Source organism: Gracilinanus agilis, chromosome 1 (assembly GCF_016433145.1).
Source record: "Gracilinanus agilis isolate LMUSP501 chromosome 1, AgileGrace, whole genome shotgun sequence".
In the NCBI taxonomy this organism is placed as follows: Eukaryota; Metazoa; Chordata; class Mammalia; order Didelphimorphia; family Didelphidae; genus Gracilinanus; species Gracilinanus agilis.
In genome coordinates this window covers 7,871,306-7,893,111 of record NC_058130.1, presented here as the reverse complement: position 1 = coordinate 7,893,111, position 21,806 = coordinate 7,871,306, and the positions used below count along the sequence as shown (strand labels likewise).

Below are 21,806 nucleotides of genomic sequence, written 5' to 3'. Positions count from 1 at the left end.
CTTTAAGCAGTGCCTTCTGGAGCCTCTGGTGCTCTGACCTCCTCAAGGTAGTTTTAAATTCTCTTTTCTCTCCTCTTTAGTCCATCACCTTTAGGTTTTTCTCTGAGGATCATCAAAACCACAGAAGAATTAGGAAAAGACTTTTACAAAAAGCCGAGGTTCAGATAATAAGAGCTAAATTTGCTCATGCTCCCATTAGAACAGGACAAGTCTCTTAATGTGCCAGATAGAACCACTCATTGACCAGTCACTGGGTTTTGGGGATAAGCAAACTGAACATTCTGCCGGGGCTTCATATTAAAGCTAGATTGTTTACCAAAAGCAATTGGAAGCGGCCTTATTTCAGCTCCTAGCTTGTCCTAGGTCAGATAGCTCTCTTCTCAGATGAAATGCTACCATGCTTTGAAAAAGCGGATACCTTAATAAGTAAAAGACTTGCAATCTCCTTGGCATGAGAACTTCCCATGTGGAAGGGCCTTCTACCAATACAATTGCAGCCTAACTAAAATTTAGAGCTTTGGAGAGTGACCTGAGAAACAAAGAGCTTAAAGGACTTGTCCAAGGCTACACGGGTAGGCAGTGTCAAAGACTTTGAACCCAGATCTTCCTGATGCCAAGACCTATGGGTGTGCTGGTAAATATTTAACAAATAGCTCTCTGAAAAAAATGTGGGACACATTTTTAATTTTAATCTACATTATTAACATTTGATCTCTCACCTTCTTAAGACAATCAACAAAACCATAAATCAAACTGGGATTTGTAATGATGGCTGAATTCTGAGGTAGAAAACGCTTTGTAAATCGCAAAACGTTTAGCAATCAGCTCTTGGGAGCAGGCTCCAACACACCCCCACCAAGGCCATACACTGTTCCTTTGCAAAATATAGGAATATACTAGATGACTGGTGAGGTCTCTTTTGGAGTTAAAAGCAAACAATCCCAAAAGTCATTTCTCTCTCCTCCAGGGTCTCCCTCCATTCTCATATTAACTATAGCCTCAATCAGAGTTTGATTAGTCCAATTTGTTTCATATGTCCTGTGATGCCCACGCCTTACTCACAAAGCTTTAGAGCCAGATGGTAATGGCAGAAAAATAAGAGAGCACAAGTGACTGAAAAGAGGGACTGACTTGAATGGGAAGAGAGAGATTAATGGACTCCCTGCTAAGGAAGTCATAATATTCCTTCCTGTGGTTTTGACCTGTGCAGAAAATCCTTTTCCCGATACTTGCAATAATGAAAGGAATAAAGTAATATAAGGGGGCTGAGCCATGATGTAATGAACCAATCCACATATTAAAAGCCTTAGACCAACAAGGAGAGAGATGTTCCTCACAAAGGAGTAGAGGTAAGGGGAAAGAGTCAACCAGCTCTCTGAGAGTTCAAGAGACCTAGAGGCTTACCACCAGTACTCCTTCTCTGGTTACGAATCATATATGCTAGTGTGGATGGTGATGGTTCCGTACTAGGCTATCCCTACCATGAGATCTAAAGTTCACCTAGGGTTAGGCTGTGGTCTGTCCTATTTCATCTTTATCTGCCACCTAATTGTTCACATTGGTTTAAAGTGACCTTCTCCTGCTGGACTCCTAAGCCAATGAAATAGAGAAAGTTATCATCTAAGTTGCTTGGGGAAAAAATTAAAATGGTGTCAAGAATTAATATCTCCATTTTCTAGACCACTCATCAATGTAGAGAGAGTAAAGTCCCTCTACCAGCACAGATGACTGCCACCTCCTCTGAAACTTTGCTACTTACAGACTTTGAGAGTTATCTGGAGCACTGGGAAGTGAGGCACCTTCCCTGTGGTAATACAGACAAGTAGGAAAGCAGGAGTGGGTGGTCTTCTTGACTACATGGCTAATTCTCTAACCCTATACAAGTCTGCCTCTTATCTCCTAATGCTCTGATCCCCAATTTACAAATCAACTAAGACTCAGGATGGCTGACTAATTTTCCCAGCATTACTCAGCTGAAAAACATCAAACAAGAGAATCATGCCTAAGTCTTCTGGCTTCAAGACACCATACCACGTGACTAGAGAACCTTCTCTTCTTATTTATGTCCAGTCCAGGATCATGTCTAGATCAAACTGGTTTGTTTTTTTCTTACCTTTTGTTAGTGAAAGAGACAGGATGAGTAGTGGCCAGATATGTTGTGTATGCATGATATGATGGGGGAATCATGTTGGGTAAGCACACTCATAAATTTGGGGCTTCATACTGACCCTTCCTAAACATTGTGAGCCATTTCATAGACAAAGAATCAGGTCCTTTGTTAAGATCTAGCACAGTACAGCCCATCAATATTTATGTATGTAATGGGTACAAGCCTGATTCATTTAGAAGTAAATGAAATATCCCAGACATAAAATCATTTTCATCCTGAATATTTTTATTACCTTGGTCCCACCTTGGTACCTTAAATGATAGGTTAATGAAAGCCACCATTTTAGGAACTTCCAACAAGCTTTTATCTAAAGCATGAGATTCTTCTAACAGAAACTTGATCCTTAAAGATTTCCAGACTAGTCCCGTATCAGGTAAAGCAGACAGAGAAGTTCTTGCTAATAATTGTTTTTAAGGGGGCTTATCAGAAAGTGACAAAACTTTATCATTGTCTTGAAGTTACATTTAGCCATTTTTCAATTATACAATGCCAACACCCAAAGGCAGCTTAGAGACTGCCCAGTCCATTCCCCTCATGTAAGAGAGGAAGAAGCTGAAGCCGAGATAAAGGAAGTAACCGCCTCGTGGTAGCACAGGCAATAAGTAACTGAGAACAGACCAGAGCCTTAGCCTCCTCATCAGAGGTATAACTGGGATACAATGACTGGAGCTTTGACCAAGGATGCTAGAATTTTCAGGACTTGGAACCCTTTGATAGCGTAAAGAAAGCCAAGGTTCGCTTAATGGATTTAGCAATCATGCTTCCTTAAAATAGGAAGCTCTCAGAGGGTGACCCCTTTTCCTCCCATTTGGCTAAAATAAGGATATGTCTCTGCCCCAGCACTGCTAATTACAGTTCAGGACCCAAATCCCCCCATGCTGCCTCCTGTGGTGCTGGGATATTTCTGCCTATACATGGACTGTACAGAGTGGATTTCATTCCAATCATTATAAATATGGGCAGAACCTACTTTTAAGCACTTCTCTCTTTGTTGATAGGTTACTTACTCACATTTTTATTGAGTCCTCAGTGCTGGGCTTCTTTCTCCCTGAGTGAGGATAATTCAGATGCAGTCATTCCCTTTGCTCCCGGCGAGATTAAGCGTTATGTTTTTTAACCTGTGTTCTGTTTTATTAATGGGAACTTTCCCAACAATCTATATGACAACTTTTTCTATTTCCTTGGCTTAGGACTCTAGCAGGTAGTAGCTCTAGCTGTTTACTTAATGTTTTCAGTGCAACCTATAAGCAATACATTTTGTAAGTGAGAAAGATTGTATTTACCTCTGTGCATTCCAGTCATGTTTGGGGCTTTCTCAATCATGTACTTAGTTTGACTCTTTTATAGAGTTAGATTTTCTCTTATAATCTGGGTTGTTTGTTTTTCATGATGGAATCATTCTTTCTCCATGTACTCTTATTTCAGGGAAGTTGATGAGGATGTAAGCGGCTGCTGCTTCTCCCATTCACACCTAGGTCCAAAGGTTAACCTTAAAAAGTACAAGATGGGGAAAGTGTTTAGATAACAATTGCTATGAAAAAGATCTTGGGGGTTTAGTGGGATACAAGCTCAATCTGAGTCATCAGTGTGATGTACTGGCCATGCCACTGAATACATCCTTGGGCTACTTTAGGACGGCATCATGCCCCAGTGTAGTGAATGAGCTCTTATTCCCACTGTCCTCTGGAATATCAGATTCGATGCTGAAAGTCATATGTAGGAATAGCAGTGATAAGTTAGAGAGAATGTAGAGCAAAGTAACCAGCATTGTGAAAGGCCTTGAGATCGTGACCTATGTGGTTGATTCCCATCTGTCTTTCTAGACTTGCTTGACATTGCTTGATTTCTCACATTCTGTGGCATTCCATATCTTGAGTTCATGCCTTTGTCCAGACAGTAGCCATACTGCCTTTCAGCTTCTCTAATTTCCTTTAAGGCACAATGCAAGTGCTACTTTCTTTGGTAAACCCTTGGCTGACCCCTCTAGTTGTCAGTGCTCTCTCTTTCCTCCTTGATTTTTTTGTATTTCTTTCATCTATTTATATATTGCGTCTTCCAGCAGAATGTAACCACCTAGAAGACAGAGACCATGCTTAATTGTTGTCCTTGTATCCCCCGATTTTAACACAGTGCTTTGCCTATATTGGGTTTTTAGTAAAGGTTTATCAGGTTTACGAGGTGTTCAGGAAGGACTAGCCCTCCAGGTGCCAAGCCCCTTTCAGGGACACTCACACATGTTTGGTGACTACCTTTCACCCAACTCTCAATGGTGATTCCAAGAAGCTATGACATCCACAGTAGTAGCACACTCTAGGAAAATTATCTTGGCACACAGGCTAAATCAGGTTGAGGTAATTGACAGGCTTCAAACCCATCAGTGAGTTGGAGGAACATCTTTCCCAAACCATGTGAAGACTTCCCCTGGTGGGATGAAGACAATTTGTTCTAATGCCCTGAAGGCAGCTGAAGCAGATGCTATGGAGAGCTTAGAGTTCACTCAGACATTACAGATGACAACGTCATCTTGAGCCATCACCAATCATCCAGACTTTTGTCTTGCCACTAGGTTTCCCTCTGGGAGAGAGAGTAAGGCTGATAACTTTATACAATTCTGCCTCACTTCAACCCAGTTCACAAACAAGTCAAGACATCACTCCATGGCGTCATTGGTTCTCTTTGAAACAAAGGTTCATTGGTTTGAAGTAGAAGGAAATGATTACCCTGGAGAAGAGAAGACTTGGTTTCTAACCACGATAACAGGTTAGTGTTAATTAGTGTTTCTAATCAAAAGAATACACCATTTGGGGGCAGCTGGGTAGCTCAGTGGAGTGAGAGTCAGGCCTAGAGACAGGAGATCCTAGGTTCAAACCCGGCCTCAGCCACTTCCCAGCTGTGTGACCCTGGGCAAGTCACTTGACCCCCATTGCCCACCCTTACCAATCTTCCACCTATGAGACAATACACCAAAGTACAAGGGTTTAAAAAAAAAAAGAATACACCATTTATCCTATGGCCACCACTAGCCTTGGTGGCAACTGCAGCTTCAGTGCCACATGAGTTATTGTTTAAAGCAAATCTAGCCCTTCTACTTCCTCCATCATTTGGAGAAGCTTCCTGATAGGAAGCAATCTGAAATGAGTAATTTTGGAATACCAAGAGCCAAAGTCCCATGCTGACACCTCACCAGAACAAGGAGGCAACCCTGAATTCTACAAGGCTATCCTAGTAAAATAGAAACTCTAGTCAATCTTCCCACTCCAAAAAGTCTTTGAATCTGGGACCACCAATGGACTACATGTCCATTATTCAAAGTCTGAGTTTTAAAGAGAGTCATTCATCAGTTCAATGTTGACCATGGCAAAAAAAAAGGCTGGGGTGGAGGGGAACATGAGGAATGAAATCTATGTAAGTGCTCATGCCAGAGAAGTCACATACTTTTGAAGAAAGTTTGAAGTTCACCAACATGCCAGAATGATCATTTTGGAGTAAGAGTAATAGCTTTATAAATATATATAAATTCATTAAAATAGATTTTTTTGACTATCAGGTAGAATGTTAGAGAGGAAAAGGCAAGGGGCCTCTAAAATTATAGTCATACAATACTTGTCTGCCTACACTTGATCAAATCTCATTTAGATCCTGATGTTTTTCCATAACACTGACCTTGCAACATCCAAAGAGCATATATTAGATTAAGATAAAAGCTACTTCTGTCTCTTGGCCTAAAAGATGACTATTTTTGCAATAAATTTGCAATGAAAAGAATTCCATTTGGGATGACTTAGTTTGATTTGGTTTAGGAGTACTTTTTGGTTTTCACATCACAATCATTTTCAAATATAAGGTGTACACACACACACACACACACACACACACACACACACACAGAGCCCTCGTAATGAAGAAAAGCAGTCAAACAAAATGACTGCATCTGCAGAGTGTAGACAGTCCTCTGTTCCTGCAGTCCTCTACTCTAACAAGAGCAGTTTTCTGTGTTTCATCATCTCCTCTGGTACCGAGATTGGCTATGGCCAAGGATCAGAGTTTTTTACCTTCTAGCATTGTTTTCCTTTCCAACATTATGGTCATTGTGCATGTATCATGTTCTCAATGATTCTATTTATCTCTTTGCTGTCAGTTTAAGTCTCCCCATGTTTGGGGATGGATGTTTTTAGCCAACCAGCCCACCCAATCATACAGTTGCTGATTTCTGTAAGTTCCTCTTTGGTGAATTTCATCAATCCTATGGAGGTTATGTCTCTTTTACCAACACAGCGTATCCCTGATGGAGGCAGGGCACTTATGAGCCTGATTTTCTAGCTCACATTCTTGATGGGGTTGGGCAACTTGTAGCATTGCCATCTGTCACAAAAATGGACTCCGATTCAAATTATAATGCTCTGCTTCCCTTCTCTCCCCAGCTACCTCTGTCTATGCATAACAGAGTTTCCCATAATATTAATGGGAAACCTCATCAGTTTTTGTAAGTCAATACTACCTTCATTGAAATCCTATTCATTATAAAGATTTAATTTATTTGACTGCTCATTCCAAATTAAGATCATAAGAACAGCAGTCTTAGGGAAAAGACCATTCGTGGTCATTCTCAACTGCATGGAAAGGTAGAAATGTGAGTTTAAACCATTCACAATTTACAAACCCATTGAACTTCCCAAAGCAGTTAAGTCAGAAGGCTAGCCTAAAACAAAGAGTAGAGTTGTATTGTCTGAACCTCCTAAAGGATAACTCTAGGGTAGTTTGGTATAGTGTAAAAAATGCTGGATCTTATGTCAAAAAAGACCAGATTCCAATTCTACCTCACATATTTACTTGTGGTATGATTTCCAATCAATGGCTGCCTTCTTCTTCTTCCTCTGGGGTTTTTTAGGTCCCATGGCTTTGGAATATTGGTCTGGCCTCTCATATCATGGATCTTCCTAGTGCTCCATTCCTGCTCCACCCCTCTGTGATCCTTACCAGCCCTTAGTTCCATTCCCTGTGCTACAGGCATGACCTCCAGTTTCCCTGAGAGTGGTAGATTCCTTTTGTCTCTACATTAAATGTTCTCAGGTTTGTTTTCTCACATTCTCTTTCCTCTCTCAATATTTCTCAATAGTGTCACTGGGTGTCATTGAAATAGCCCCCCTACCACTACCTTGTTTCCTCCTAATCTGTAAATCTGACCCCATATTCACTAAGTCAGCCATCCCAATTTTACACCCAATAATAAGACCTGAAGCTCTGGCTTAAGGGGGCCTGAGGAGTTATTGTCTTCACTGCTCAGTTAGTGTGATTGATTGGCTTGAACTGACATTCTCTTAAATTATTCTTAGCCAGCTATCCTGCTCCATCTTCTCAGTGTATGGACCAAAGAGAGGTATGAGGTATAGTGGACAGAAAGCTGGTGTTAAAACCTGTGATCTAGGTTCAAGTCATGCCTCTGACCCATACTGGATGTAGGACCCTAATCATGTCTGTCACCTAACCTTTCAGTGCCTCCAATAAAGAATAAAGATTTATAATAAACCATACTAAATAATAAAGGTGAGTTGACCTTCTATATTAGTAGAGGGAATCACATATCTAGAACAAAAGAAAAACAATATGGTGTATAAGCTACATATTCTACTAGACTGAAAACTCTGTAGGGATAGTGACCCTGAATTTTCAAATCATTGTATCTCCTCCTGCCCCTAGCAAAGGGCTCTCTGCTCAGAGCAGTTGTTTAATCCATGTTTGTTGAACCTAATTTAATCATTTTGTCACCAATTCCCTTGGGGTCCTACTCTCTGCAAGATAATCAAATAGTTATTGTCACACACACAAAACTTGAAGAGATCTTTGAGATTGAAAATGTGGAGACAATCCCAGAATCCTATAATTTCTGAGTTGGAAGGAACTTCAGTCCAATCTATGTCTGAATAAGAATCTTCCTACAATGAACCAAACAAGTGGTCATCCAGTCTTAACATAACATCAGGCACTTAATAAACGTTTATTGTCTGACTGACTATCTTTGATCTAAGTCCTCCAGTGAGAGGAAACTCACCAGTTCCAAAGCAAATGTATTCCATTTTTGAATAGTTCAACAGATGAGAAAAATTGAGACAAAGAGAAGGATAAGTGGTTTATCACAGGTCAATAAACCAACAGACCCAGGTTTAGAAGTGAAGTCTATCAACCACTGATCCAATGGTCCTTCCACTATCAAATGCCAGTAGGTGACAATCAGATCAAAATCTCCATTCACACTCAAGCTAAACTTTCAGTGCCTCCAATAAATAATAAAGATTTATAATAAACCATACTAAATAACAAAGGTGAGTTGACCTTTGTAATACTCCACTCTACCTATGATCTCATCCATGTAGATCTTCCACCAATGATATAGCACATCCACACCTGTCTAGTCTGAGTCTTGCCTATGTTCTATAAATTCATGATGGGGATAAAGGGAACCAAATGTGATGATGGTCTTCCTTGCTTTCTCTTCACAACACAAGGATACAAGGGGACCAGATGTCATATGCCATCTATCAGTGAACTCTCCATCTTTCCCTCTGATACCCTTATCTCCATTTCTGATCATGCAATTCTTTGGTGGCATCCTTTACACCAGACTTGCAGAAGCCAATAAGGTACTGGATTTTGACTCACTAAAATCTAGGTTTGAACTCCCATCTCAGATACATCCTAGATGTATGACCTTGAGCAAAAGCCCTTATTTCTCTTATCCTCAGTTTCCTCATATGTAAAATGAAGGTTCTATATCCACAATCTCTAAGGTTCTATCTAGCTCTAGATCAATGCATTTAAGTCCTTTCTAATCTTCATTTGTAATGTGTTTGTATCTACCAACACCTCTGACACACTGACCTCTGGATGAAACTCATTCAGTTCTTCATGAGCCATTTTATGCTATGACTTTCAGTGGTAGAACTCTTTGTTAATAAAATAAAGATATCAAAATGGCAAAAGTTCCTACCCAGACAATGACCATAAAGACCTTTGCCTCATAGTATCCATGCTTTCCTTCTAGGCTCACTTCTTCCATGTAGCCTTTCCAGGACCCCATCTGCTAAGGCCTTTCCCTATCCACCCCCCAAATAATAATCTGATATGGATTTTGTTTTCATCTTGTATATACTTAGAATTGTGGCATTATAGATTTAGAGTCAGAAGGGACCCTAAAGTCCTTTGAGTTCAATCCCCTGATCCTAGAGGATAAGGATACTGAAACCCAAAATGGTTAAGGGGTTTGACTAGGATTGTACATAGTGTTATATGATTAGAACTAGAAAGGATCTCAAAATCCAATGAGTCCAACCCCCTCCTTCTACAGATGAGGAAACTGAAGCCCAGAGATGTTAAGTAAGAAGTAGTTAGGTAACACAGTAGAAAGACCACCAGACTCTATCCATGTCAGGACACCTGAGTTCAAATCTAACCTTATATGCTTACTTGGTGTGTGACCCCAGGTAAGTCATTTACCCCTGTATAAAATGGAGGTAATAATAGCACCTACTTCCCCGTGTTCTTATGAGAATCAAATGAGATAATAATTGTAAAGTGCTTAGCATAGAGCCTTGCAGTAAGTGTCTGAGAAAGAGTATTAAAGTCCAGGTCTTCCTGACTCCAAGTTCAGCCTCATATCAAGAACATCATGTTTGGAGGCTCAGTAGAATGAAAGCCAGACCTGGAGTTTGAGAGGTCCTCAAACACTTCCTAGTTGTGTGACCCTAGGCAAGTCACTTAATCCCCATTGCCTATCCCTTACCACTCTTCTACCTTGAAACCAATACACAGTATTGACTCCAAGAATAGAAGGTGAGGGTTTTTAAAAAAAAGAATATCATGTTCTCATCCCAGTAAAATGTTAGTTTCTTAAGGCAAAGACTGATTCGTTTCTGTCTGTACATTGTGCCTAGCACAATTAGCACATAATTATAGTGATTGATTGATTTATATTCATTGATTGATTAATGGCCGGTAATCACAAGGGCTGATCACAGTCCCCCTACATAGTGAGCAATTAATTAGCATTTTTGATTACTTGCTTGATTGAAATAATCCATAATGACAAAGATAATAGCTAGTATCTGTTAATGCCTTAACATTTGCAAAGTGCTGTGCACGTTTTCTTATTTGATCCTCACGACAACCCTGTAGGCACGAACAATCATTGCCCCCATTTTATGGATGAGGAAGCTGAGGTTGAGAGAAAGTAAGTGATTTGGCCAGAATCAACAGCGAATAAGAGTCTAAGATAGAACTTGAATTCAAGGCTTCCTGACTCCAAGTGTATCTGTTTGACACTTGGTGGGCTTCAGATGAATGCAGTCACGCTTCTCCACACCCAAATCTTTCTGGCTGGTTCTCATTGCAGATGTTTCCAAGGCCATTTGAGTTAAGAGGCAAGAAGGGAAAGCAAAAAAAAGTGACTTTAGGTTAATGAAGTCTCAAAGAACTTGTGGCTATTTCTTTTGCTTACTTGAATGGCTCATCCAGGTTTATTTTTTAAGTCTTATGGAAAAGCTGAAGTGCATCATGGATACAAATGAACTGGCCACCTCCCCTCTGCCCTGAGGTCCTCTGTAGCCCCTGCCATGTTGCCCCTTGCTGGAAGTAAGCAGTTCTTGTGAAGGATGACAACAAAAGCATCCTTATTTAAAAACAAATAATGTGACAACTCCAAGGGTCCAGACAGAAAGTCGGTAGCAAAAAGAGCAGCCCCTAAATCCATACTCTATAAAACCCACATAGCTCATGAGGGCAATGAGGTCCTATTGATCACAGACAATTAGCCTGGGGGCCCCAGATCTGGGCTCACTCTCCCCTTTGGTCTTGAGACTGCCATGGAAAAGCTGAGATGCTGAGCATCAATATAAGATTATACCATTTCGGTGAAATAATATAGCTCTGATATGATCTAGGAACTAAGCCGGCAATCACATCAGATCAAAATGGTGCTTTTTAAAGATACCATTTTGGACAACCAGATCACATTTCTCAGAATCTTGAGGTTTGCTTTCTCTCCACATGGCCCAAAGTGCATCAAGAAAGGTGGTGCCATTTGGCCAGGGAGGCCTCCCTTCGACAGGTCTAGAGGCTTTTAGGAAACATTAAATAATCACTTCATAGCTGGCATTTTCACATCACACCCACTGAAGTGTCCTGTTGGCAAATCAAAGCCATGGACTATTTCTTTTTGTCTTGCTACCCTGGTAACCCCAGCGGCCAGCATGGTGCCTGGCACATAGGGATGGAGCCTGGAATTGTGGCTTATTTTGTATGGGAAATCCCAGGTGAGAAATGTCCCTCGACCAGTACAAGTCAGTGTCTTCTCTACAAATCACAACCCTAAAGGAATACCTTTCAGAGAAGAGATATTAAGTAAATGGTCAATAACATCAGATTGATTTCTGTATTTTTGCTTGAAGGTCTACAATATGTTATAGAGACTCAATTTCATTTGAGCTTCATAAGAACCTTTTGAAGTTGATGTGACAGGTTTTACTATCCCTCCTTTACATTTGAGGAAACCAAGGCTCAGAAAGATCAAATTGCTCTAATACATTGTCAGTTTCTTGAGTCTGGGGCCATTTTGTTTTTGTCTTTCAAACCCCTAATACCTAAAATAGCACCTCCCTCCCATACAGAAGATGGCTAATAACTACTTGCTGGACTTAATTAAACTGATTTTGCCTCTGGCCAAAGATTTAATAAACGTTCAAGGTGATATGTGAACCCTGATCTTCCTGACTCCCAATCCAACATTCTTTCACCCTGCCTCTCTCACATGTCCCTAATAGTCATTTCTCAGGGTCTGTGAAACAAAGAATAAAAGCCAAGGAAGAAAGCATTGTGAGAACCATGCTGACTCAACAGCATCACCAGGATGCAGGGCCCCTCGGGGAGCACTCACCGGAGGGAGTTGCAGCAAAGCCTACGGCTCTCTCAGCTTTTTCTCCTGACATCCCAATCAGAGATTCCCTAAGAATGAGCAGGAAGAATTATAGGCTTGGGACCATAGCTGCTACATCAGGGCCCCAAAATCTTAAATATCCAGGGGTTGGTGCAATGTGTGTGTGTGTGTGTGTGTGTGTGTGTGTGTGTGTGTGTGTGTGTGTGTGTGTGTGTGTGTATGAGGGGCAGGGAGAAGAGAAAGGGTGGGGAGAGAGACAGACAGACAGAGAGACAGACAGACAGAGAGACAGAGACAGAATGAGAATTTACAGGTGGTTTAAAGAAAGATGTGGCAACAATTCATTAAAAAGTCTAAGCCCCAAAGCCCGTCTCTTTTCTGATGCCGCCATTCTCTTTCCTGGAGTAGAATTCCCACAATATTTTGATGTGCTGAGAAAAATAAGACCCCAAATGACACCAACAGGAGGCTTATTGTGGATGTGAACAAAAGTAAAAAATGAACAGTAATAAGGAGGACGGGGATACAAAGGAGGGAGATTCTTGCTGCTCGGGTTTCTCTCCTCTGGAGCCTCACCCTGAGGGCCAGCCATTTTTCTTCTATAAATGAGTTCTTGACTCCCAGAAACGGAGAACAAAGATAATTCCGCAAAGGTGAGGTCTTGGGCAATTCTTCCTAATTCCTTCCTACCTGAAACGTGTTCCAGCTGTGCATTTGGCAACTGAATTGGGAGAGTTCTCTCATTTGTGCAATCAGGAGGTTTCGTTGAACTGTTCTTTCCTTGCACTCTTCCCTCAGAGCAAAGAGAGAGCAAAAAGAGGCGTCTGCAAAGAAATGAGAGCAAGATACCACTCTGAGTAGTTCTTTGTCCAAAAACTATGAGCAGTTGAGGGCTGGAGACTCGTTTACTTAAATTGGATAGTAGAAGGAGCAGTTACCATTTGCATAGACTTTACATGGATGATACTTCTTTTGAGACAGTCTGGCACTGAATTTGGAATCATCAAAGCCCAAGTTCAGATTCTTATAAGCTGTGGGATACTGAGGGAGTAATATAACTTCTGTGTCTTACTTTCCTCCTCTATAGTGTGATAGGGTTGGTTTTAAATGACCTCCAAAGATCCTTCCAGATTAAAAATCTGAATCTGTGATCCTAATAACAACCATGGGGAATAGATGCTCTTATTACTCTCGTTGCGCAAATCAGGAAACTGAGACTCAGAGAGGTCATGTTTCTTGCTCAGCGCCACACAGTTATCAAGTGTCTAAAGGTGAGATTTGAATTCGCATCTTCCTGACTCTCAAGTACAGTATCCTTTCCACTATGCCATACTAATTTGGGTCAATGGAGAGAAAATCTCAAAAAAAAAACATTAAACTTTCCTCAAAGGCAATATTTTTAAAAATATTCCAGAAGAGATTTTTGTGACATTTCCTGTACATTCATGTCTGTGTATGCCTCATACGCCACCCACCAAGAGAATGCAAGTGCCTTGAGCACAGGAATTCTCTGCAGAGAGGAGCAGTGAAAGACCCTCTGACACATATTAGCTATATGACCCTGGGCCAGTCCCTTACTTTTTTGTCACCTCTGTATGTATCTCAGAGGCACCAATTTACCCTCATGTCATCTCCTCCATTAAAGTGCAAGCTACTTGAAGACGGGGGCTTTTAATGTCCAGCTTAGCAGAGTGCCTCGGCTATGCTAAGTGCCTCATGAATGGCTGTTGATCAAACACCCAATTCTTAGCCTCTTAGTATGCCCAGGCAACTTCCTAAACCTCTAAGCTGCAGAAAGGCTGCCAAACCAAGGTGATCAACGAAGCTTCTGGGCCAGCAGCCCCTTCTGTGAATGATGTCATTGGTCTGAAGAAGAACAAAACAAGTCCCTGGCACCAGAAAGCACAGGATCAGGATTTAGAGCTGGAAGGGAACTTGGGGGTTTTCTAATCCAATTCCCTCTATTTAAAAAAAGGGGGCAGCTGGGTAGCTCAGTGGACTGAGAGTCAGGCCTAGAGACAGGAGGTCCTGGGTTCAAATCCGGCCTCAGACACTTCCCAGCTAGGTGACCCTGGGCAAGTCACTTGACCCCCATTGCCCACCCTTACCACTCTTCCACCTAGGAGCCAATACACAGAAGTTAAGGGTTTAAAAAAAACAAAAAACATGAAAAAAGGGGAAACTGAGGCTAAGAAACATACAGTGATTTGCCTAAGGTCACACAGAGAGTAAGGAGCAGAGGTGTGCTTTGAACCGGCATCCTCTCACACAAAGCACAAGATTGTTTCCACTGTACCACACTGCCTGGCCCACAAGTGGCAGCATTAATAAAGGGTTTGATGGACTGAATTATAATATTATTGTTCCTCTACCTGGTCGTTCCTTTCCTGTCCTGTGAATCCCTTTCCAATGGGGATCATGACTCCTTCCTCCTTGATCTCCACCCAGTACCTCTCTGGCACCTCACCCTCAGCCGGCTGTTTAATAACTTCTTGCAATCGCTTTAACAGATTCATTTTACACATCAGGATTGAAAGAGCTGGTTCCTAGCCCGTATAATCCACAGATTTCAGAACTGAGACTTGAGATAAATGAGAAATAAAAGTCTAGGCTGACATCAAACAGTAATGAGAACTGACATTAATCTTGGTGCTTTAAGGTTTGCAGCATACTTTAAGGACATTATCTCATTTCCGCTGCAAAACAGTCCCACAGTGTGAGCATAATCAATTTTGTTTTATCTATTTTACAGAAAAGGAAACTGACTCATAAAGGTTAAATGATTTGTCCAGAGTCACCCAACCAATATAGAGGCAGGATTGGAATCCAGGTCTACCGAGCCCCAAGTCTGCCACTCTCAGAGTCCCAACGTAGACATCAGAATTCTAAGACTTCATCCCATTAAAATGGTGTCATGATTGGGGTAATTAAAGAGAGAGGGAGGTCCTGGAGGCTCACCTTTTAGAAATAAGCAGACAAAGCAAGATGGTTTCTTCCAAGTTGGCCTGTTTAAATCAACACCATGTCATGCAGGAAATCTTAATTGGGTCATCCTGAGCTTCCTGGAAACATTGATATTGAAATATCTGAAGGCATCAACCTAGCAGGGACATCCAGAATCTCTGGTCCCTCCTCGAAAGTTAATGCGCTCATTACCTGCATTTGTCGTGCCTTGGATCTCGGCTGTCCAAATCCGAAGAGACTCACCCATCAGGCCCGAGCCTTGATAGTCAGACTGCTCATAGGACATGACTGGGCACAATCCGAAGTGACATGACCTGGGGGGCTACAGCAAGCACACATCTTACTTACCATGGATTATGATCGAAGCACAGTGGCAGCCACAGGAGAGCCAGGCTGTGGGAACATTTAGGGAACTGCAGCCACAAGCAGGCACCAGGAAGTGTCAACTTGCAGATTAACTTGTCCCCACAGTCTATAATAACCCAAATCCCCACGGCTCGGAGCCCCCATTCAAGTGAAAAGAGAGGAGGGCTGCTCCTTCCCCCCTTCCTCCAAGGCCAGCTCTCCACGCTGGACAATGGGGCCATAAGAGAGCCATTGCTAGTGCCATTTGCTCTGTTAAAGAGGAAAAGCAAACAGTGAAAGGAAGAGTCTGTTAGAATAGGGAAAGAAAGCAGGATTCAGCATGAGTCAGAGAAGAGGGAAAAAAAAGAAACCAAACCTCCCCAACCTGAACTAGCAAAGTCGGGCCCTGAGAGCTGCAACCCCAGCCCAAAGCCCAGGTGCCTCCCTCTCCATGTTAGTAGTGATTGGGATGGGCACTCGTTTTTGAGACATAACCTCCTCCCTTCTTTGATATCAAAAGTGTCACCTCATCAAAGACACTGCAAAGTTGCCCTTCCAAGGATAAAACTGAAAACAAGCAGATTCACCTCCATGTAGAGAGTCATTAGGTCCAACCCAAGAAAACAAAAGAGCCTCCAGTTCTTTGTTCTAATAATGGTCTGGGCGATGCTTAGGATTATTTCAGTTCCCTCTGCTGCCCCTCCATTTCTGTGTCCTGGCTGATGGGAAGCCATCCCTGTCTCCCTCCGTTCCTATTCAACCCCAACTCAAGAATAAATCAAATCACCAGCAATCAAAATGCAAGTGGACACATAAATCCAGCGTCCCTTGATGATTCCGAAGGCACTTAGAGATTTCATCAAGCTCACCAATTTCTGAGTATGACTAAAGTATAGAATGGAAAGGCTGATGGCTATCCTTCTGACAGGTATCTGTCATTTGAGGGATTTGGGAAAGAGGCTCTCCTAGATCCTTGGAGCCCTTTAAAGGTGGTGGGGACTCCTCGACCTGTTCTGGCAAACGCCTGTCTCTCTTCCACCCTCTTCCATCACTTCTACCCTAAGAGTCATTTGGGTTCAGTGTTGACAAAATTGACCCAAGGCCAACCCAATTTTAGCCAAAGTCAGTTTTCACAGTAAAGACTTGTTTTTGTTTTATTTGTTTGTGTAGATGATATCGGAAGAAGAGAAAAGCAAAAGATGTATTTAGTGATGGACTTGAATTCCATTATTTATGCAAGCAATATCCTTCATCAGTTCGGTTATTGAAGTAATTATCAACATAGAATCTGGCTGGGACGAGGCCTAACAATGATAAGGGCTGCGTATCCCATCAAGCAAATATACTCATTGCCCTGGAGATTGGATGCAACCCTTCAAGAACTGGCGTCCCATTCTCTGGTGTATGATAGTGCCCTGGGAAAATTTTTGGAGAGATCGAGTGTTAGAAAGTCTTTGTGAAAAGAGGAAAAATGCGATATTTTTTAAAGAAGAGCTTTAAGGAATGGAGCAAACTCAGGGTTGCTTTTAGGGTTTTTTGTTCCAAGTTATCTTCTAAGCAGAATTCCTTTCAAAGAGAGGAATTGGCACCACTGTGGAAATCTGGAATGGGAACTACATTATTATACATAACAATTGTTGTACTTGAGAGAAACTATCTGGAAAAAATAACACCCTAGAATAAATACAAATGAAATTCATGTATCAAAACCAGGACTGTGAAAATAGTTTAAATGTTTCTTGAATTTATATCTAGTCATTAACCTAAATGCAGATTTTTGTTCAAGCTACACTTCTGCCTCGTGGTCAGGAGGCCCAAAAACTCGTGGCGTGGAAAATTGGCAGAATAAAGTGGATTGAATTGGTCTCCATGGAAAAATAGATTTTGGCAGCCACAACCTCCTCCTTTTTCAGGCCCCTCTCTTGTCACACTCCCCCCCCCCTCCACACACATGCTCCCACCTGTTTGGGCACTGGCCCTCCTGGCTCTTGTGGCTCCAAAGAAAAGGGGAAGAGAAGGACCAAGAGGGCAAAAGCAGCAGAGAGACTGCACTGGGTCTCTTCTCCCTGGAGTTCCTCTTGGCTCTGAGTGATGAGATGCCTTCACAGCCTAGCAGCCAAATGAGCACAGTCCACCCCCAACCCAAGCGTGCTCAGTGCAGAATTCCTCTGCCCCTAATGACCACTACCCCCAAACATTTCCCCAAGGGCTATATCATAGTGCAATGGAGAATGAGATGCCAGTTCTCCAGAGGGGGCTTGAAAAGCCCCAGGGGCTTAATAGGAATTCCCATTCCCTGCTGAGCTCCATTTTCTCTCCTCCTTTGAAAGCACAAGGGGGGAAGCTATAGAGGCTGCTCTACCTGGACAAGCAACCCAGCACCATCACTGGGAAGCAACGACAACTTGGAAACCAATCAATAAACATTCATTAAGCATTTACGGAGTGCCAGGAACCACAGTAAACTCTAGGGTCACAAAGAAATGGAGAAAATAGTCCCTACTCTCATGGTGCTTATATTTTAATGAAGGAGACGGAAGCTATGAATCCAAATATGTAAGATACCTGCAATTTTCTTGACATTTGAGAAGTATTTTGGAGTTTGTGAAGTACTGTACATGTTATCTCATTTGGTCTGTAAAACACCCCTGAGAGGCAGGTACTATTAATATCCCCATTTTACAGATATGGAAACTGAGGCTGAGACATTAAGTGACTTTCCCAAGGTCACACAGATAGTATCTGAGGCAGAATTTGAACTCAAGTTTTCCCAGCTCTCCTATTCAGAATCAACAATCTATCCATTGTGCCACCTTGGACAGATAATCTCAAAAAGAAGACACCAGCATCTGGGGGTGGGGGTGGGGGGGAAGGTACAGGAAAGGCTTCCTGGAAAGCAAAGCACTTCCATTGAGTTTTAAAATAAGCCAGAGATTCTAAGAGTTTGAGGTTGGGAAGGAGAGAATTCCAATTATAAGGAACAGCCTTGGGAAGGCATAGAGATGGGAGTGTTCAGGGAATAGGGATTAATAGGCCAGTATGGCTGCCTCATAGAGTGGGTTCTTTCAAAGTGGAATGTAAGAAGACAGAGATGTTAGGAAAGGGTCAAGTTGTGATAGCCTTCAGATCTGAACAGAATTCTTTAGATTTGGTCCTGGAGGTAATGGGGAGCCACTGGCTTTTATTGAGTGAGGAGGTAAGAGGGGCAAACCTAGGTTTCAGGAAGATCACATTGGAAGCAGCTAGGTAGAGAATTTGCAGATCACTGGCCCAATTCCAACAAAATTTCAGAATCAAATCAAATGATTTTCCAGGTGGGAGTCTCACTAAAGTGCCCAGTTTGAGTACCAACTCTGAAGTCTCCTTCTAGGAATCTCCTCTCCATAGTCTCTTTCAGAAGCAAACTAGAGCATGGCTAGGAACTTCCCTTGCTGGTTCAGACATCTTTTTCATATCTTGCAAGGTCTCCACAAGCACTGTTTGCCCAACCCACACATACATACCTCCCATATGACATGCCTAGAGTTAGTGGCATGAACCTACCAGTAGCCCTCAACCCAGGATCCAAGAAGTGGGCATGCAGTGTTTGCAGAGCTTTTCTTTGTGTATCTGCAACCATCTTTCCTAGCCAGGTGAGTTGTGCCCCTCCAAACGCCAGAGCTATAACTAGAGATGTTTGTGCCTGGGGCAACACTTCCCAAAGCAAGCCGTACCAAGGGAGGTAAATCTAGTGAAACACATCCTTGAATTAGTTTTGTTATTCATTGAAAAGAATTCAGGAAAGAATGAAGTTGATGGGGGAGAATCAGTTGGGTGAAGGAAAGGAGAGAAGCTCAGAGCTGGAAGGGGCCTCATAGGGCAAATTAGTCCAACCCACAGGATGTGGAGTCCCATGCTCTTTGCAAATCACCAGCTTCATCAAGATCCCCTGCTATACCAACAGCGTGGAGGAAAGCATCAGAATAATTACACATCCTGTCTGGTGGAAGCTATCTGTACTCCTGAAAAGAGTTCAGAGAGAGAGAGGGAGAGAGACTGGTCCCCAGAAAGGAGAAAGGGAAATAGAAATCTTGGGAAGAAGACAAGGTAGTAGAGTCTTGGAGATTTCTTCCTAGTATGAATAGAGAAAGGAAGGGCACAAGCTGGCTGTAGTCCCACCTCTAGATCACCTCAGAAATTCAGACCTTCTCTTTCCCTCTCATCATACTCTCCTAATCTTGTGCCCTGTTGAAGGAGAACACATGTTAAATTTTTGTGCCTTCTAAAATCCTCACCCTGGGACAAAGTTCCAGTGGCCTTGGGCTAGTTACACCTCAGCCAGATGAGGAACTTGCAAACAGGTGTTTTGTTTTCAATACTTCCAACCCAGTGGGGTCCTTTTGCAGAAGGGTGCCACAGCAGAGTGAGCATGCGGGCTATCTCCTGGGAGTGTTGTGTCCATTTTCTCTTCCTGTAACCCTCAGTGGTTTTCACTATAATCTTTTCTCTCTTTTCAGCTGGTTAATAACCCACTAGCAAGTCAGGCAGCGGCAGCAGCTGCAGCAGCAGCAGCAACCATGAGCTCCATAGCGAGCTCACAGGCCTTTGGCAATGCACTCTCCAGCCTTCAGGGGGTCACAGGCCAACTAGTTACTAATGCCCAAGGACAGGTGAGTGGGAGCTGGGGAGAGGAGGAACTTCTCATGGCAGATGTATCTGGGAAAGGAAATGTTTGGCTTGGTTTTCTGTTTGGTTTTGGTTTTGCATGACGATGATGTGTGACTGTACATTTTGGAGGCCAATAAGCATTGTTTGCTAGAGATGTCAAGAATGAGAGGAGGGTTTCAAAGTCATTTCTTGTTTAGAACCCAGAGCCTTCACCTCCACCCCAACTGCCAAGAGCAGCCCATCTATTATCCACATTATCCCAAGCCCAGGAAGGGGGCACCTTAGGATCAGGAAGACCCACACCCAAGACCTGTCTCTAATGAATAGATGTTAGTTAGGTGGCCAAGAGCCAAGGACTTATCTTCTTGGTGCCCCCAAAGACATGTAAGCTACAGAGGAGCTGTTGGTCTGCATTCAGGAAAGGCAGCTCACACCAGGAGATCCCCCGTTCACTGTTAAATTAATGGTCCAGAACGAAAACAAACAAACAAAAAAGACACCCGACTCTATGACTGAAGAAGCAGCATTTCAGGACAGAAATACATATCTGGCTATATGAAGGATCTGTGATTTTGTCAGCTTTCGGAACTCCTGCATTTGGAAATTCTCCAATTAATGCAGAACATGGCACATAGGGGACCGAATAAGCAGATGCTAGACAATGGCTTGAGGCACAAAGAAGTTAAATGAAATGCCCTGAGTCTCAAGGCTCCAGGGACACAGGATCATAGACTGAAAGGGATCTCCGCAGCCACCCAGGCCAACTACTCATTTTCTAGATGAAGAAGCTGAGATCTAGGAAAGGCAAGAGAGCTCCCCAAAATAAAGCACCAGAAGTCAGATTGAAGTCCAATTTTTCCTCGATCCAACAATCCATTTTTATTAAATTCCTACTATGTGCCAGATACTGTGCCAAGCACTGAGGAGACAAAAAAACAGTCTTTGTCCTCGAGGAGTTTCCAATCCAGTGAGGAGCCATCTGCAAGCCCATCACCCTTTCTGCCACAGCTCATTTTCACCCAGAAACATACCTTGTAATCAATGAATTCCATATAAATATGGATGTATATTATACATATAATCTTAAGAAAAAAATAGGGGAAAGGATGAGTGATAAGAAAGCCATCTGCCAGTGGCCCTGCCCCATCTGCTTCTCTCTCTCTCATGTCACTTCTGCTCCTTCTGTTACTCTTCTTTCAATGTCCCATCTAGGGGGGCCAACGGTCATCTGTAAACATCAGGCAAATGTTACTCTCCATTTCATAGTGATAGAAAGCTCACGTATCATGATAACAGATGCTTTAAGGAAGCTTCCTAATCTTGGAGTTTATCATCCTGATAAACCAGCCAACGTGCTGGAAGCCCATGTTCCAGGTGCCATCAGGCATTTCCCCTGGGGGGGGGGGGAGATGACCAAATTCAGGGGTAGACATCCTTGGTGAGACCCCGCTAGACGATGAAGCCTTGTCTTTACTAAAACGTTTCCTGCTGGAGACTTTTGTTCACCTAAGAGCTTCCTTAGTACTTGCATTCTGGGGCAAAGGGGATCCTGCTGCCTCCAACTTTGTTTTTATTATACATGAGGAGTAAACAAAGATGCGTTCGTAGCTAAAATGTCCGCATGGAAGGCCCAAGGAAAAAATGCTGACCTTGTTCTATTTCCTGGGTGGGTGCAGAATTGTTCTATCAGTACCCAGAGGGTTGAACGATGGAGCTTGTCAAAGAGAGCCCTTATCTAATGAATCATCTTATCGC

The 21,806-nt window shown here is 42.5% G+C and overlaps 1 protein-coding gene across 1 annotated transcript in view; it reads left to right on the top strand.

Annotated features, from left to right (window-relative positions):
• The window catches only part of POU6F2 (POU class 6 homeobox 2), a 259,799-nt gene that overhangs the window by 188,779 nt on the left and 49,214 nt on the right, over window positions 1–21,806 (top strand). Inside the window, exon 5 of the mRNA XM_044675391.1 lies at window positions 19,901–20,053. Coding sequence (XP_044531326.1) covers window positions 19,901–20,053 — 153 coding nt within the window. The remainder of the gene's footprint in view (window positions 1–19,900; window positions 20,054–21,806) is intronic.